This window comes from Sturnus vulgaris, chromosome 11, assembly GCF_052056855.1.
Source record: "Sturnus vulgaris isolate bStuVul1 chromosome 11, bStuVul1.hap1, whole genome shotgun sequence".
In the NCBI taxonomy this organism is placed as follows: Eukaryota; Metazoa; Chordata; class Aves; order Passeriformes; family Sturnidae; genus Sturnus; species Sturnus vulgaris.
Genome location: NC_142253.1, coordinates 9,004,401 through 9,022,355, shown reverse-complemented (window position 1 = coordinate 9,022,355; position 17,955 = coordinate 9,004,401). Strand labels below are relative to the sequence as shown.

At 55.8% G+C, this 17,955-nt stretch overlaps 2 protein-coding genes across 2 annotated transcripts; one reads left to right on the top strand and one right to left on the bottom strand.

The window, feature by feature from the left end:
* Window positions 1–110: 110 nt before the first annotated feature.
* Window positions 111–4,223, bottom strand: LOC106850264 (uncharacterized). Its single transcript, XM_014871464.2, has 5 exons — window positions 3,997–4,223; window positions 3,538–3,923; window positions 2,769–2,929; window positions 2,235–2,367; window positions 111–796 (listed from the first exon to the last, which is right to left on the bottom strand). Exons 1-5 carry the CDS (start codon window positions 4,148–4,150, stop codon window positions 590–592), a joined length of 1,041 nt encoding a protein of 346 aa, XP_014726950.1. The 5' UTR covers window positions 4,151–4,223; the 3' UTR covers window positions 111–589.
* Window positions 4,224–4,352: 129 nt separating this feature from the next.
* Window positions 4,353–14,593, top strand: CCDC71 (coiled-coil domain containing 71). Its single transcript, XM_014872630.2, has 2 exons — window positions 4,353–4,437; window positions 6,842–14,593. The coding sequence occupies exon 2, from the start codon at window positions 6,903–6,905 to the stop codon at window positions 8,088–8,090; it is 1,188 nt and encodes a 395-aa protein (XP_014728116.1). The 5' UTR covers window positions 4,353–4,437; window positions 6,842–6,902; the 3' UTR covers window positions 8,091–14,593.
* The last annotated feature ends 3,362 nt before the right edge of the window (window positions 14,594–17,955 follow it).

Sequence of the window (17,955 nt, the reverse complement as noted above, 5' to 3'; positions counted from 1 at the left end):
ACACTTTTGTCCCCACTTGGCTGAGCCAGGCAAATGAACACGCTGGGAAAGGCACTTCCCACCCACCAGCACAGGCAGAGCCAAGGGCAGGCAGGAAACTCACACAGAAATGAGCTAAAAAGGTTTGCTTTAAAAACAGACAGAAGTGACAAGGCATCCGCCGAGAACACCATACCACAAATGCCACCTGGGGATGTAGCTGATAACACTGCACTCATCCTGGCACCTGCTCTGCACCATCACTGCAGGAGCTGGGAGGTGCAAACACTGCGAGGCTGCCTGCATCACAGTATGGTGGAAGTGACCTGCCTGGCGACTGCAAGAGGACGGTGAGCCCCAGCCCTCACGCAGAAGTGGGCACGACAGGCAACACTGCCAAAGAATGGAAAATAATTTCCTCCAAGAATCCCATCACACAACCTCCCAGGACACTTTGTTTGCTCATGGAAGCTCCTGATAGGACTGAACGCCCACACTGAACATTGGAGACGTAACAGCTTGAAGCAGGAGCCTGCCTGGGACTTTGCCTGCATGCAGCAGGAAGCAGATGGTGACCCAGTCTGGAGCAACTCAGTCCCATGAGGTGGTATCACTGTCCATCCCACTGCTGGCTTGGGGTGTCCTTCTCCATGCAGGCCAGGTAGCGGTCGTAGTTCTCCTCACACCTCCTCACACAGTGCAGGAAATAGTCCTCATCAGCAATGGCCTCCAGCAGATTGGTTTGCACCAGGCAAACATTGTACAACTCCGAGGTGGGCACGGTCCTGGGACTGCTGCTGCCCTGTTCTGAGAACACCTGCAGGGAGAGCAGAGCCTGGCAGTAAGTAATGTACATGCCCCATGGTGCATTCTCCCCTCCTCCCGGCCAGGTGCCTCCATGCTGGCTGTGTCAGGGGCAGAGTGATTCTATTTCCACTGCAACAGCAGAAGGTGAAGTTTCTTGAGACTTCTCCCTCTCCCAGAAAGTGCCTCTGACTCTGAACCAGCATGTCACATGTGCCTGGTACTCCCTTAAGGAAACAGGCCACACCATGCCGCTAGAAGAAAATGGCTCTGTGGAGCAGCTGACTCCAGGCAAACCTTTGCCAACAGCTCTTCCTTTAGCTGCCATAGGATGGAACAGGCACTGCACCTTCTGGTCTTCACTACGGCCTGTTTAAAACCACCTGGCAATCTGTTTCACTCCTAGTGCTGCTCTGTCACCACTGCTGACATGGGGACAGCCCTGCAGAGCTAGTGACACAAGCAGGGTTCCACCTACTGATCCTGGCTGCAGCACAGCAAGGTCCCAGCAGTGACGATGAGCCCTGCTGGGAAGATGCTTGGCTGCTGCCCAGGCTCCCACGAGGCCTGCTGCTACCTTAACCTGTGTGATCCAGCGTGGGAGCAGCCCCAGGGCTGGCTGCATGGCTGCCATGAGATTAGCAGAGCAGCCTGACCAGCTGCACAGGCTACGAATGCCAAAGGAGGAACTCCTTGATCAGCCAAATAGCCTGAGGCTGAAATGCAGCAAGTGTAGCTGTGTGAGCCATGCTCCAGCTGCTGCAGATCTGCATGCAGCAGCCATTGCAGAGGCTCCCCTCAACCAGGTATGGCACAGGCCAAATCCTATTCCTGACAGGTGTGTCCAGGCAGTAACAATTCCTGCCACCAGCTACAAATGTGCAAGCTGAAAGAACTCGTATGGAAGGGAATATCCAATGAGCATCCCACCCCTTGCCATTCCCGGGCTGAGAGGCAAAAACTGCAGACAATTCACTGGCTGCCACGTTTTCCCCCCTGCACTGTCTCCATATGGATGGAAACAAGCAGAGACTGAGGATTGCCCCTGCAGCTCTTGTTTGAGCATTGACAGCTGTCCAATGGGCAGGCACAGTTCTGTCTGCATAAACATTCTGTTTCCTAAGTATGCTCCCCAGAAACACTGCCCTTTCATTCAGATGGGTGACAGCCAGGGCTGGCAGCCCTGATATCACTGCTGCTGCCTCCAGGCACGGGGCTGAGTCAGTGGGGAGCAGAGGCAGCCAGCACCTGCTGTGCATTTGCTGATGGCTGATCTCACCCTCCCTGTGCATCACTGCCACCGACACCTGTGGCACAGAATGGAGTGACACCAGGGCTATGCCTTGACCCCCACTTTGCAGCCTCATGCAAAGGGGACAAAACATTTCTGACCCTGTCAGGGATACCCCTAGTGCAGGCTGCTGGTGCCAGAGAGGCCTTCAGCCACCTACCTGTGGGTGAACAATGGTGTCTCCATCGTCCAGCCGGATGTTGTCATCAATGAAGATGTGGTGAATGTCAGGATCATGGGGGTCTATCCACAGGGGCTTCCCACCTTGGGAAGAGAATTGATTTCTGGCCCACCTGAAACAATAAGCGGGAGAAGAAACAGTCAGGGGAGGGAGAGGTAACAGGTCCCAGATAATGGCAGATGTATTGCAGGCCCAGGGCACCCTCTGAGCCAGGGAAGCAGGACAGAGAATGTTCTGTCCTGCTGTCCATGGACTCACAGGAACGAGGCATTATGCATCAAGGTGACAAATCAGGTGGTCTTTGGAGAAAAGCAGGAGGTACATCAGGGGATGGGGACCTCAGGAAAGGTGTGAGTCCCATTAGGCTGCCCAGAGGCAAAATGGGGAATGCCTAAGTGATAGAGACCCCAACATCATAAAGGAGTCAAAACTAAGAGTTATCCCAGAAACTAAGAGAATCCATCAGGAAAGAAGATAATGCCCAATCCACTTCCTCAATGCCCTCTTTCTCACCAGTCAAAGTGGTCTTGGAAGCCTCCAATTCCCTCAAAGGAGCTGAAGTAGTTGTAAAGCTTTCTTCTGCCTTCCCGGGTGGTCAGACGCTCTGCTCCCCGTGTTAGCACCACCTCTCGCTTGTTGCAGCGTATCTGGCCAGGGGTAAGGTCCACAGGGAGCTGCAGGACCACAGAAAACGGGGAAGGAAAAGTTTCCAAAGCAGACAGGTTATTTCATGCACTAGCAGAGACACCAAGCAGCAGGGTGGAGACTCCCCACCAGCACAGTGTGGGAGGATGGTTTTGGGAAGATGACAAGAGGAGGCATGGAATGCATCCAACCAAAATCATCCCCTCCCCAGGGATGGAAAGGAATGACCTCCTAGCTGCACACTGCTCCCTTTTCAATCTCTGCTACCTGAAGACACTCCAAGGAGTAACTAAAGCATCTTCTAAAGCTCATTCCCAGCGCTCCTGCCCAGTATGCTGCCAGTGGGAGGAGAATGCAGCTCCGATCGGCTCTGGGCCAGGGAGCTCTGCTCTGCGGCAGCAGCCCCTCCTCAGTAGAAGGCATGCTCTGACCAACACGGGATACCCCAAGAGGATCCCATTCCACATAGTATGTGCACACACATGCTCCCCCACAGCTAACAGCTTCATTCAGAGAACTCGACGCTTTTAAAAGCAGTCTGGCCAAGCAGTTGCAGAACAGTCTGACGTGGGGGGAGTTCTGTGGGACCATCCAGCTACCCTTCCCCATCACGACGGACCCTCAGGATGCCACTCACCGCCACGTCCCGCAGGGCAGGGAACTGGGGGTGCTGCCCGTCCAGAGCGCTCCTGACGGCCTGCAGGGCGCGGGGCAGGTCGGTGCCGAAGGTCCTGAAGACAACAGCGAAGGCCCTGCCATCACGGTGCAGCGTGTCCAGGAGACGGAAGAAGGAGGGCAGGATCAGGTGGTAGCGTTTGCCGGGCTCCCCTGGCACCGACAAGGCGTCATGAGGCCGGCCCGGCCACTCCAGCAGTCGCAGGTGGCGGGCGTGAAGGTCGCGGAAGCGCCGGCCCGGCCCGGCCTCGGTGAAGGCGGGGTCCCGGCCGTGGCGGCTGTAGTAGCTGAGTGCGCCGGGGCACGGGGGGCGCAGGGACGGACAGTCGCTCACCCACTCCCACTCGCCTAGAAGAGAGGAACGTGCTCAGCCCCCGCACTGCCACACCGGGTCCCCCGTACCCCCGGCCCCGGCGCTCACCGGCAGCTCCGGCATGGCCCCAGGTGACGGTGCTGAGAAAGGTGTTGAGGGCCGCTCGCGGGGCCTGCCCCGTCACCGCGTCTGCTACCACCACCGTGTTGTTGAGGTCCACGTGCAGAACCAGGCGCCGCCGTCGCCCGGCCCCGCCGCTCATCGCCCCGACACCGACCCCGTTACCTGGTGACGGTGCCGCTTCCGCCCGCGCCGCTTCCGCCGGCGGCGCCCCCTGCCGGCCCGGGGACGGCCCGCGCCGCCGTTGCCGTGGACACCGCGGGGGCGGGGCGGTACGCGGGGGCGTGACCGAATATGCTCCGCTACTGTGGGCGTGACCGCGGCTCGCGGAACGGAAGCGGAAGCGGGCGGTGCTTCCGGCGCCCCGCGGGCGGCCATGTTGGAGCGGCGGGCGCGGCGCAGCGGCGGGCGCGGGTCTGGCGGCAGCCGGTAGGTTGGGGCCGGCGGGCCTGGGCCCCATGCCGACTCCCGGGCGAGGGCGCTGCCGAGCCGCCCGCTGGGGCGGCTTCGGGGCGCTGGAGGCGGGGCCGCGGCGCTGAGGGCCCCGCCCCCCCGGTCCCGGGAGCCGGCGCGGGCCGAGCGCGGGTGCCGCACCCCCTGTCTGCACCAATCACCTCCCGTAGCCCTGCAGGGAGGGGCCGGCCCAGGCGGCCTGCCCATCCCGGGGTCCCTGCGGGCCGAGCCTTGGGGAGGGTGCAGCGGGAGCGAGGCACGGGCGCTCGGGAAGGGGCATCGCCTGCCCCGAGGGGCGGGCCAAAAGGAGTGGCTGTGCGAGGACCTGGCCACCCCGTCGAGCCCTCCTTGGGACTGCGCATCGGCCTCCAGCTCTACAGACTGCCCCAGGCCCGCGTCTCGGCCCTGCCGGCAGCCGCTTCCCCCTGTGATGCACCCGGAGAGTCCTTTCTGTGCTCGGACAGCCGGGCCTCTAAATCCGAGCTAGCATCGCCCTTCCGGTGCCGGGAGCGTTGTGTCCCCATAGCCTTCTGGTCCCCCAGCAGTATGTCATGTGAGGGAACCTGCTGTTGGGAGGGCAGACTGTCCGGGGGTGCGTCTGCTAGTGGCTGGCTTTCCTCCAATACACCTGGCACTGCACCAAACAGGATCAAGTGGATGGATGTTGGAAAGTCCTGTTCCCATGAAATGTCACAGCCAGAACACCCCTTCAGATATCCCTGCTCCTGGGCTTGCTGCAGCCTGAAGATGATCCATTTTGCAGCCCATTGAGCACACGTTGTTATTTGTGCTTCTTCGTTGATCTCTGCTTCACTATCACATCAAAATTAACATTACACACTCTCTGGCTTTCCCGTGCCTGGCGCTGCTTGGTCACTTTGGAGATGATGACTCCCTGCTGCCTGGTGACACTGGCTGGGGCTCTGTGGGATCACTTCCCTGCCTGCCTCCCCTCCTTCGTGGGAGATCCCCCGCCTGCCTCTGAACAACTGCATTATCCTCCTCCAAATCCCTCTTTGGCCATGACGTCTGTAGAGCACTTGACTGAGATTAGTCTGTCATGTGGAGGTTCTTACTCCCCCACTGACCTGTGCTTTCCCTTCTGTGGCTGCTCTTGCCTTGTGTCTCTTCCCTGTTTGTGCAGCTGGCGGCAGCACAGGCTCTGCTCCTGTGCTGCGGTGAGACCAGAGTTCTGGGGGGAACATGGGACATGAGTCGTTCCTTGTTCTGTCTGCTCAGGCACTAACTTCTCCATCACAGCTTTCTTGACTGTGCACTGCCCTCTTCAAAACTGTCTCTGACACCTCCTGCATTCCCTGATCAAGGTTTTTAAATGAATCTACATTATTACTTTGAGCGGTATCAATAAAGCTAAAGATTTTATGCCTTGTTGGTCTAGCATCCAGCTGTGGAGCTGTGAGGCCACCAGGATCAGAGTTCTCTCGGGTGCATCCTAAAGTCCTGCCTAGGCTGTCCTTCATGTCCTCCCTGGGCTGCCCTTTAGTGCCTGTTTTTTATTGAAAGCAATAATTGATGCTTTTATGCTGGGCAGGCAGCTGCACAGTGCCCCGAGTGTGATCCCAGTGTTGTCCCTCAGGCCTTTGTACACTTGGCCCTAGTGATGTGTGTTTCCTTCATACCGCCCTGCTTGAATTTCCTGCTTCCTCCTCACTTGGCAGCAAGTATCCTTGGATCAACACCAATTTGCTGTGACAGCAAGTTGTGCACCGTTGTTCAAACAAGGGAACAGCAAGGAGCAGTGCTGCCTTGCCACAGCATTCAGCATCAATGAAGCACAACTGGAACAGCCTCTAGCCCTGCTGCCAGGTCTCCAGGAGGAAGCTGCAGCTTTGGCAGGGACTCAGAATCAATTTTTGAGCCTCATCAGTTAAGAAGCTGAAAAATTGAAGGTGGTGCTGGGATGCAGTTGAAGTGCTTAGGCATTTCTTAGTGTTGAGATGGCTCGATGGTGCTGCTTGTGGTGTGTGCACAGGGAAAGGGTTCGTTGAGGGTTCAGTTTTTCCCAGGGAAAATGAGATGCGGTGATCTGAAGCTGGGGTGGGCCAAACTCAAACTGGAAACGAGCTGCAGATTTTGCTGTGTTAACTGTTGGAGTCCTTCATCTTGGGGTGGATTGGACGGGATTTCCTGAAGTCTTTGTTTAGGTTGGAAGATATTTTTGTGAGAGATGTTTTAGTTTTATTTCAGAGATGAATGAGTGACAGGATTTTCTTGCTGGCACTTCTCTCTTTGCTTGAGCCCAGAATCTGACCCAGTGTTTGCAACCAGCCACGCCTGGGCTTAATTGTTCCAGTTCCCAGTTTAGAAACTTGGGCAATTTCAGTTGCTGTAAGCTAACTGTCTTCTTTCTCCTTTTGAGGTGTCAAGGGTTGTTTTTCCAGTAATTTGGACCTTTTTGAAGCACCTGCTTGCCTAATGCCATGAATATTGCAGTGAGCAATGAGGAAGAAAAAGCTGTCCATTCCTGGTCAAGAATTTCCTCTGCAGGACAGAAGGTACTGGAGGAAGCCCTCCGAGTCTTCAATCCGATGTCCAAGGACCTTTCAGACACAGAGACCCAGCTGGTGGCCTTCATCCAAGGCCTGAAGGAGGAGGGCTACCAGCCCACAATTTTGAGGAGTAAGGATGTGTACGGGTATAGCTCGTGCACAGCAGTCACACCAAGTCAGATGGAAGAAAACACACAGCGCAACTGTGCCAGCACCACTGAGCCCACTCAGAGTCCAGCCAGGAACTCGGTGGCAAAAGTGGCCCCTTTTCCCACCAGCATTCCAGTGAGCTCTTTGAAAGTCTCCAGTCGGCCAGTCTCCAAAGGGGATTCCACAAATCTCCTCTTGAGCTCCTTGAAGCAGACAGGATCTGGCACATCCAAGGCAGCAGCCGTGGGCTTCCCTACAAGCATGTATCCTGACGTGTATCCAGCTATGAGACTGTCAGTGGTTTTGGAAGCCCTGGTGCCACTGAAAACTGCAACGTCCTGTTTGGAGTCCAAGTACACACAAGGGCGTCTTGGGATCTCTCCCTCAGACCTTAAACTCCTCAAGACTTCAAGTCCACCAAGACAGTTTTCTTCAGGCAAGAGCACTAAAATAACCGAAGGCAAGGGGTACAAGCGTTCGGTTAAGAAAGCACCAGATTCTGCCACCCGTGCTTTAAAGCTTCTGAAGGGACCAAAGGGTGGAGTGCTGCAGGAGAGCAACGCCTGCAAGGCCTCCGGAGTTCTCAACGGGAGAGTCACAGGCAGCTCATCCCAGGACTGCACCACAGCACCACAGCCCAAGACCTTGAAAATCAAAGATAAGGAAGCTCTGTTGGGAAAAACAGAGTGGAAGGACAGCAGCGCTTACCAGGAGAGCACTGGGCAGAAGAAGAGAAGAGCTACAGAGGCAAAAGAAGCACCACAGAGGAAAAAAGCAAATACCATTCCTGTCCGAAAGAAAACTCGGCAGGCTCAGAGCACTTTGAACCTGCTGAAATTCCGGACCATCAAGGTGGGCAGCTCTTCCTCTGATGATGAAGTGAGGAGGAGAGCACAGAAGATTCTTAGGGTCAACCTGTCCCCTGTGATCCAAATTCAGCCCTTGTCCCAATCTCATAGTGTTCCCTGAGTTTCTTCACTTTGTCACTTTTTTTTTGTAAGTAAGTAAATACAAGCCCGGCACCAGAGCACAGAGAGGTTTAGGAGTGACTCTGTCTTTGGTGCCAGTATGCTGACTTACCTGCAGACAGAGCAGCCCACTCTCATGCTGTTACTGCCTGTCTGCCACTGCTGTGCAGAACTGGCTGCAGAAATCCAAACGCCTGTTTGGGAGTGCAGGACGGCGACTCTGGCCTGCATCGATCTGAGCAGGCTGGAGAGCTCACTTCCCACCACGTGCCCCTGAACCTGCTCTTGTGCAGGGGAGAACATAGGACTTTCTCATGACATTGATGCACTGTGATATTGCTCTTTTTCAAGCTGTACATTTACTGGTTTTATTTTGATCAAATTTTATAACTTTATTATCTATATATCTATATATCCATATATGTGCATATGGCCCAGGAACTGTGGGAAGATGCACTTCCTCCATCCCTTTGGGATTGGGTTTGATAGCTTTTGTTCCTTCTTCCCTCCAGCTAGTCTTTTGTTGAAAGGTGCCAGGATTCCTTTGTGGTTCAGTGTTGTGACAGCCTGTCCTGGGCTTCCTTGAGCAGCTCAGAGGCAGCAGTGTTGTAGCCACTTGTTTGTCTCCAGAATGCCAAACAATTTGGAGAATTACCAGCTGGTAGTTTTAATCCTGTTTTTGGTATTACCTCTGCATAACAGTGGGGGAGTGTCACAGGGCTGCAAGTCTGTCTGTCGTCTTTAGGCGCCTCCTCCCTTTGTGGGTAGCAGAAGTTTTGAACTCATGGTAGGGATTTCCCTCCGAAGAGGATTCTTCCTCAGCACCCAGCATTACTCTGCTGTCCTACACCCCAGGTGCAGCTATGGATCATGAACTGTGACTTGGAGCCAAAAGGCTGGAAATGTTAGCAAGAATTGTGTAGTGTCCTGCCTACCATGTAACTGCTTTTCTACTGCTGGGTGTTCCAGGAGCAGATTCCAGGTGCTGGTAGAGAAGACTGTTGGTTTTGGCTGGAGTTAAACCACAACAGAGACACAGGCTGTGTTTGAATGTATTAGCTACATCCTGCTAGTCCCAGAGCTCAGTGGGATACTTGAGCCTGAGTTAAAGCAGAAAAGCGAAAAATTTGGGAGGGCATATACCAGCACTTAAACATAGAGAGTCGCTTTCTGTGGTTTGTGGGGATGAAGCAGTAGAAGGAGAGATGGGCACCATGTTGTGATGGGTGGCAGCCTTGTTTTGCTGTCAGGGATGTTGTGAGAAGGTGTGTGGCAGGTCTGAGAGCTCTGTGTGGAAGGAGTGCAGGAGTGCAGTCCCCAGGAGGCACTGCAGAACCACTGCAGATGGCTGCTGTCACCTCCTTGCACCAGGGGCACGCTGTCGGATCGGAACATGGCTCTGCTCCACAGGGAGGGATCTACTAATCCCATGAGAAACACCTCATTGGAGCAGTTAGTGCTGCTGCTGTCACCTGGAAGGGACAACCTGGTGTCCAGGGGAAAGGAAGAGGTGTTGATCTGGGCTCCGTACAGCGCCACTGTATGCTCAGATCTCTGCAGCAATAGTGTATAATCCACTCATTCTCTCACCAGCTCAAAATACCAGTTGTCTGACCTAGTAATCTCTGTGAACATTGGCTGAAGGGATGAGCTCCCCAGGGAAGTCTCAGCTCCTTACATTTAAGCCCCACCCCTCAAGCACCTGGTTGAATTTCAGTGGTTTATAAGAGGAGTTGGTGTCTGATCCACAGCGCAGAAAGGAAGACTGTGGTATGGAGAGAAGAGAGGAGGTTCAGGACGGGGTGAGAGGGAAGGGAAGTTGAGCATTCTGAGGTGCATCTGGGTTCTCCTCTCACCCACATAGAGCAGGGTGGAGGTTCTCTTTCACTGAGCAACCTGTTCTAGTGGAAAGTGTCCTGCCCATGGCAGGTTGGTTGGAACAAGATAATCTTTAAGGTCCTTTCCAAACAAAACCCTTCTGTGATTTTATGATTCAGGGCATGACTGCAAGCCCTGAACCCCACTCTTGGGTTCTGAGTTGCTGTCAGAGGTCGTAACTTGCAGTGTTTGAGACTGACCTGTGAATGCCACTGCTTGGCTGCCGAGGAGGAGGAGGAAATATTTTCTTCTGCTTCTGTGTTTTAAAATGCCCTGGCAGAGAGTTCCCTGTCCTGACCTGGTGCTGGATGAACAGGGGCTCTCCATCACTGTCAGTTGGCCAAAAATTGCTTTGCTCCTTTTGTTCCCACTCCTTCAGACCTTTCTTATTCCCACGCTCTCAAATGCCAGGTCTTGAAGTCCTGCACTGCTGTTTCTCTTTTGGGCTGTTTCCCGAGGAGGGCTCATGAACTTCTGCCTGCGGTATTGGTGTCAGGCTGCTCAGCAGCTTCCCCGTTCCCAGACCCTTATAAGGGCACTGAGAACTGTCTTTGGAGCCTCCTTATGCAGCACAGACGTCCCAGCTGAGCACTTGGCCTCCACTGGGAAAAACAACGTGCCTCAACAAAGCTGAATCCAGGTCGAGGTCGCTTTTCCTCCAGCCTGAGCAGGAAGCTGAGCACCTGAGGCCAACTTACCAGGCCACATCCCTCCTCATCACTGCGTGTCTTCCCCCAGCTGCACTGCTGCCTGCTTCCCCATTCTTTTCCATCACCTCTTATCTTTCACAGCTTAGGTCTCAATCAAGGATTTGACTTGTACTGTTGCTTAACGCATCCAGCACAGCATCCAGCCTTAGTGCTGCCATGCCTTTTCCACCACTGAACTGAGTTCTGTGTATGCTTGGTCCTGTGTTTGCCCTGTGTCCTTCCCAGGCCACCAGCAAAAGGTTTTCTGCTCCATAGGGAGAGACAAGCTTTGGAAACGCCTCTGTGTCACTGAGACTCCTACCAGGGAAGTGAGCACTCCATAGCTGTGTGCTCAGGGACTTGCTCATCACCAGTCCCATCTCTGTCAGCTCTCCTGCAGATCTCTAACAGACCACAGGGCCCTGAGTGATAGGCCATGAATGCTGCACCTCAATTCTTTGCCCTCTTGTTATCTCTTCCTCTTGCAGATGCTCCGTGAACTTGACTGAAAAGATTGCAAGTTGTTACAGAGGAGCTTTACAGCCTCTGTACCAATGCCAGCAACTGCTGCTCATCAGGCAGTACTGGCAGAGGGGCTTCCTCAGTCTGGCATGGGTTGGCTCCACCATCCTTCAACTCATACCCAGGTGTGGATGCTCCTGGTGTCCTGGGCATGTAACACTGATGTGCACAAGGCTGCACAGGGGCTCTGTGTGGATGCTGCTCTCTGCTGATTAGGGAAGATTTAGGACTTGATCAAACCAGAGCTACCTAAGACCTGATCTAACCAGAGATCTCCCTCACAGGTCCCTTCCATCCTGTGTCATTCTGTGGCAGCTGAGTAACACTTCCAGGGAAGTGTGCAACAGTAACTGGCAGGGCCCATAGAAATGCATTGCCCAGAGCACTGTGGCCTCTCCTGAGCATGTAGTATGCACCTTGTTCAGACCTGTTTCTGTATTAGTCATTGAATTCATCCAAGTGCCTAACCTGGCCTGTGTTGTTCTGGGCACTGTGACAGCCGAGAGCTTTGGAGACTCTCTTAGGAATGCTTTTAATGCATGGATTTGTGCCACTGTCACTTTGAGAAACGATTCAGCTAGCGGTCAAAGGGCTGTTCTTCCAACTGATTTTTTTGGAAATAATTTCTCCTTTTATTCAGCTGCCAAGAAGCAGTTTGTGCTTCCCCTCCACCAGGCAAGGTCCTTGAGCTTCCTGCATGCTTCAGATGTCCGTCAGCAAGGTCCATGGGGAGCGTAGCTTGTCCAGCAGGCAGCTGAAACTGACATCAGATACCATTGAAATCACAATGTTAATTGGTAGAAATATTCTGAAGCTCATATCCACTGTGATCGGATTTCACCATCTGCCCCTCCTTATGGCTGTAGAAGTTTCTCCTCAGCCTCTTCCCTGCAAGCCATGTAGCATGTTGCTGCTGCTGCTTCTAAACTATTTGCATCCCCCCTGAGCCAGCTGCTGTCGCAATCCTTGTACAAAATTTCTTAAACACTTTTTTTGCAAAATAAGAAGAGATTATTTTGTTGCTCCTGCTCGGCAGCCCATGAGTGGTATTTCAGTGTGTGGAGGAGGTGTGCTCCCTGGAGTGCTCACCTCACTGGACAGATCTCGGAGCAGTTCATACTAACTGGTGGGGTGGGGTTATTGGGCTGAGATCCTCTCCATTACCTGGTGCTTTCTTGCATGGAGTTCAGCCATTTGCCAGCTAAGAACATGGCAGGGGAATCGGCAGCAGAGCAGCACAGATGGGTGATGTTGCACATGTGGCTCCATGGTCCTGCTGCAAAGCTGCCCATGTTGTGCACCCTCTCCTCCAGGCCCCCCTGGTATACCAGGAGCACTTCTCCACCCCAGCTTCAGCTGTGGCAAGAGGGGCTGGGAGGCTCTGGGTTTTGGAATTGAGCACAGAGTTTGTGCCGTGTTCATGACCAGAACTTGACAGCATGTGGGGAGTTCGGTCACCCCAGCAGTTCTTTCCCTTTGGATCCAAGTTCCCTGCCCTGTCTAGGAGCTGAGGCTTTGGCCATGGCTCAAGGGATCCCTGGGTATGGAGAGCAGGTTTGTCTCTCAGCTCCAGCTGGGCAGTGTGACTCGAGCTGGGCAGCTTCCCAGTCAGGAAGGCAGATTTCAGTGGGAGGATCCTTTTTTTGGCCGTGGTTGGCAAGGTCAGTGCTGAGCTGTGGAGCACTGGCTGCTCAGCCAGGGTGGTTGGTTTGTGTGGAAGTGACACAGTCTTCAGAATGGCATTGGCCTCTGTTCCTGTGCTCAGATGGGCATGGCCTTACAGAAACTGAGGTGGCCCACAGAGAGGACAGCAGTTTTAGGATATCTGGCACCTTCCTGACGATGCTGCAGCCAGTCAGCTTTGCCAGCTGCGTGGGCTGGCACAACCCACGTGTGTGGAGAGCACATCAGGGCAGGATGCTCCTGAACCTTCACATTTGTTTCTCTGCTAGAGAGCAGCATACTAGATTTTCCCTCTCCTTGCAGCCTGTTCTGCCTGGAGCAAGATGCTGTCAGGAAGGTGCCAGGTGCCTTGGAGGAATCTTGTCCCAGAAGACATGAGAGGCCAGCCTTTGTCACTAGGTCATCCCTGAGTGTGGACTGAAGTTTGTCTGTAGGTGTGACTGCTGGAACTTGCAAGTTGGCCAGCAGGTGCCTCCAAAGGCATGGTGCTGAGGCCAGACCCCTCCCTTTGCTTGGGAACACCAAGGAAGTCTGGTGAAAAAGCGAGAAGCTGGGAGTGGGGAAAGCTAAAGATGCCAGCAGCACCTGGACAGCCAGCGGCCTGCAGCTTCTGTGTCTGCTGTAGGAGATGTGCAAACAGAGGAGCCAAGGCTGTGGCATTCTGCAGCACTGTCTTCCCTCCATCCTTGCCTGGCCACAGAGCTTCCCCTGCCCTGCCTGGCAGCAGTACATGAACACTGTTGCTGTAGGTGAGGAGTCCCGTTGGAGACTCCAAACCCTTCATTTCCATCCTTCGTCGGTCTCACAATCTGGCACTGCTCATGTGGCCTCTGAAATACCTTCCCCAGGGAGTCCCTTAAAGGCCTTATTATCGTCTGGGACTCTCTCCTTATTGTCTTAATTAGTCCCTTCCGTTCCTGTGTTCCTGTGGCTACAGGCAGCCCCTGTGAGTGTCTGGTGATTCCCACAGACACAGTCAGGCACATGGTGCTGTTTCAAGAGAAGGTGCCTGCAAAGCTACCCCCAGAAATACCTCCCCTCCTGCCCCTGCTCCGCTGCACTGCCCAGGCTTGGATTGGGACAAAACGAGTACCGGTGTTTGTTCATAGAGGGGAAGGCACCATATGATGTCCTCCCTCCTCCTGGGTCCAGGTGCAGCACTCCTGAGGAGTAGCATTTTCTGAGCAGAGGCACGGCAGCTGCTCTGAGTGACACAAGAGCTCTGGGTGGGCACTGCTCAGCCACTTGTGCTACTCTCTGCCAGCCAGCATCTCCACGAGAGCCATCTCCACACCACAGCATGACCGACCTGCTCCGGCTGAGACCATGCCATGGGCTCCACTGTGGCATTCCCTGGTGTTTGGGCATCCCAAGCAACGGCTGGGGAGTAGCAGCTGCAACCTGCAGAAGGGCGAGTAACCAACTTTGTATGATGATTTTACAAATGACCATCTTGTTCTTGAGTGAACTTTTTACTGTTTCATTTGTTTGTGTAGAATGTTTCTGAAGTTCTAATAATATTTAATGTTAATATGAAGCTGGGCTGTTCCACACTCAATGTTGTATATTTTGGAATGGCATTGCTTAGTGAAAAGACAGAGTTAGTATTATTCCACTCTTCGTAAGGGAATGGGACAAAAAACAGACTGTTTTTTTTCTTAAATGAAGTGAACTTTTTGTTATGAAGTCCTAGCAGGTGTCCAGCTCTTCAGTAAAATGGTGCTCAAAACCACCCAATGTGTCCAGCTTTTCTTTGGGATATGACAGACTGCTCCTCCCTGGGCTCCTGCTCTCAGCCCTTGTCAGCTCCATGGAATGGTATCTCCCTTGTGCCCAGCTGCTGCATGCTGCATGGGGCACACTCAGCTGCAGACCACACCCCTAGCTCTTCTCCCCAGTTTTCCCAGGGAAGTTTGGCATTACTCAAACTCCATTAAGGATTGCCTGGTTTGGGGTGGGAAATACCCCGGATGTGTGTCACTGGTGCCAAACTGGGATAAATCCGCATTCCTGGTTAGTTCCTAGAAACATACATGGTAGCACTGTGCTGTGTGGTGCTCTGCCAGCCCCAGCCTGCCTGCTCACCCTCCAGCTTCTCTCTGAATCTGCCCACTCTGCAGCCGGTACCCTCTGGCTGGCTAATTCAACAGAAGCACCATTGTTTCACGGTTTGCGATCTGGATCCAGTTTGTGCCGCAGGGCTGTCAGTGCACTGACCCAGCACTAATGGTGGTGGGACCGTGGCCCTGGGCAGACAGCAGCTCCGGTGCCGTGCTGGAGCTCATTCCTCGAGAAGGGAAGTGGTTAAGTAATTGTCTGCTCACTAAGGATGTTCAGGAAAGTGTTGGCTGCCTGCTGCGCGCACGGAAGTCGGTCCAAGCAGGGCTGGTCAGGCATGAGAGGCTGCCCCTGTAGTTCAGGGGTTCTGCCGAGGATGGGTGGGGAGGGCCTCTGCTGCCGGAGTGATCTCTGAATCGCTTCTGAAAGGTGCTGGGGGAGCGAGGCTGTGGGCGCCCGAGGAAGCGGGGGATGCTCGGCAGCATTGAAACGCTGGTGATGGAGGGCAGAGCTGCTGGCAGGTCTCCGGCCAGTGGAGCTGCCCCCAGACAGGTCATCTCTCCAGGCAGACCCGGGCCACCCCCACGCTTTCAGCTCTGGGGCAGACAAGGGGATTGCAGCATGGGAAGTCAGAGCAGCCTTCAGGGAGGTGCCTGGACATGGGCATCCGACTGAGGATCCCTCCCACTTCGCTTTCAAGGCCAGAAGTCCTGTTACAGTTTCATTTATGGCAACAGTATGCCTTTAGGCCTCCTCAGAGCAGATAAGGTTTGCTTGGCAAGATCCCTTGACTTAGACTCGCTCGCCGGTGCTAATGGCTTTTTGACAGCTCATCTCCTGCCTGCTCTCCCAGCTCAAAAGGTGGTGGCAGTGCCTGACCACCAGCCTGCATTGCTGGAGCCCCGCCGAGGACAGCCTGGCCCCTCCTCCAGGCTTCCAAGTGCCTTGCATGGCTATGGGGAGCTGGTAGGGTACTGCCCACAGCATCTCTTGTCCTGCTAAGGTGCCTGGCTGTCTCGAGGTGTCCCTGGGGCGTGGGTTTTGGCATCCCTGTGGCCGAAAGCTGCTTCTTTGTCTGCCCATGACCTTGCTTTGCGGCAGGCGGCCAGAGCATGGCCTTGGCATGGAGAGCACACGGCTCCTCTTCCTTCCTTCGGCCTCGGCTAATAAAAAGCTCTATCCCTGCGTGACAGTGAGGTCTCTGTGGAACCTGGCCCTGGTGCACAGCCGTGCTCCCTGCAGGACTCCAGGGCTGCCGGCTCAGCACCCAGCTCGGCCAGTCCAGAGGATCCCAGGCAGCCCCGACCAGCACAGGGTGAGTGGGGCATGGTGGTGCCCACAGTGCCAGCACTGGGCGTGAACGGGATCCATCTGGCATGGGTGCCGGGGTAGTGCAGTGCAGAGCTCCCGGTACTGCAGCTAGAGATGTGCCCTGAAGAGGCACAGACGGGCTGTGCCGTGCAGGGCGAGTCCCAGCCAGGCTACCTGTCTCAGCAGCCCCACGTGCTGCACAACTGGGCACAGCAGCCCTATGGGAATGCTGTGCCTTCTCCCGGCCAGCCTAGGCACAGGACACTGCTGTGTCACACGTGGGCCACCGCCACCGTGTACCTTCCACTGCCTCACCTTGGCTAAATCTCGGTGTGGGCAGGTCCCTCCCCTCGCCTGGCACGGCTGCCGGAGGAGGAGACAGGCACCGGCCGCCCTCCTCCAGGAACAGTAGCTAAGCTCAGCCTGAGCCCAGCTTGAGTCCAGCGGGCCTCCGACTCCGCAGCCCACCTGGGCCACCAGCCACCTGCCCAGCACCCCAGGCTCCCACGGGCACAGGTAGGAGCCAGTGTGCCGTAGGGGAGACCCTGGGCACGTCACAGCTCTAGGGCATGGCACAGCCTTCGGCACACGGCACAGCCCCATGGCACGGGCTGGGTGCTGGCAACTGGCATGAGGCAGCACACAGGGAAGGGGCTGCGGGGCCCCTTGGCAGTGACAGGCTGGATACCCCTACCCCTGCCATGTATTTCCTGTGGCTGACGTGTGCCGGACTTTGCCCAGGGAGCTGTGGCAGTGGGGAGGGACAGGTAACTTGGGAGGGACGTTCCCATCCGGCAGCATCGTGGCCGTGCCCGGGTGAGCTCCTGGTGGAGCAGATGCCCTGCACGGCTCCACCCTGCAGCGTAGCCTTACAGGTGCCTTCGCCTTGGGTCATCCCCAGGTGGGGCAAAGACTGGTGCGGTGTATCTGCACCCGCCGGTTCCTGGAGCATCAGGCACCCATCCCGCCATGCCACCCCCCACGCCCCACTGCCAGCGGCAGCAGGCACGTTCCTGCTGCGCCGTGACGGGAGCCCAGGGAACGCGGAGCCTCTGGCTCGCCAGTCCACGAGGCGCCCTTTTGTTCGCCGGCGGGGCCCACCGTGCCGCCTGGGGGCCGGGGCGTGCCCGGGCTGCCGACGCCTGGCCGGCCTGGCCTCCGCGGGCGGGCGGGCGGGCGGTGGGGGCCTCCAGGCAGAAGGAATCGGCAGTGACATTCCCGTAGCCTGGAGACCGCCGTCCCTTTCAGCGGGCAGCCCATTTGAATAAGAATCGTACACGGGGAAGGGGGGCCACCAGCCGCCATCCCATCGCTGCCCTTGCCCCAGCTCATTTCTGCGCGCCCAGCCCAGGGGCAGCGGGTCCCACGCCGTCCTCGCCCCTGGCCTTGGTCCCGCCGGACGCCGCAGGACGCCAGGTACAGGGGGTTCGCGGGGCTCGGGGACCCTCGTGCCAGCACGTGGCTCTGGACCACCTTGCCTATCGCCCTGGCGTGGCTTCGAGCGGGGCGGGTGCCAGGACACAGTCGCGGCTCCCGCCGCCCCGAGCCCCCCTGCCCCGGGCTGGCTCCGTGCGGGGGACAGGAGAGATGTGTTTGGGCAGAGCCGGGACCAGGCTTTGATCCAGCACTTGTGAGGCTGGGAGCGGGAAGTACCGGGAGAGAAGGAAACACAAAAGACAGCTCCAAACTAAATTTAACAGCGGGACCCTGGCCAGAGTCAGGAAC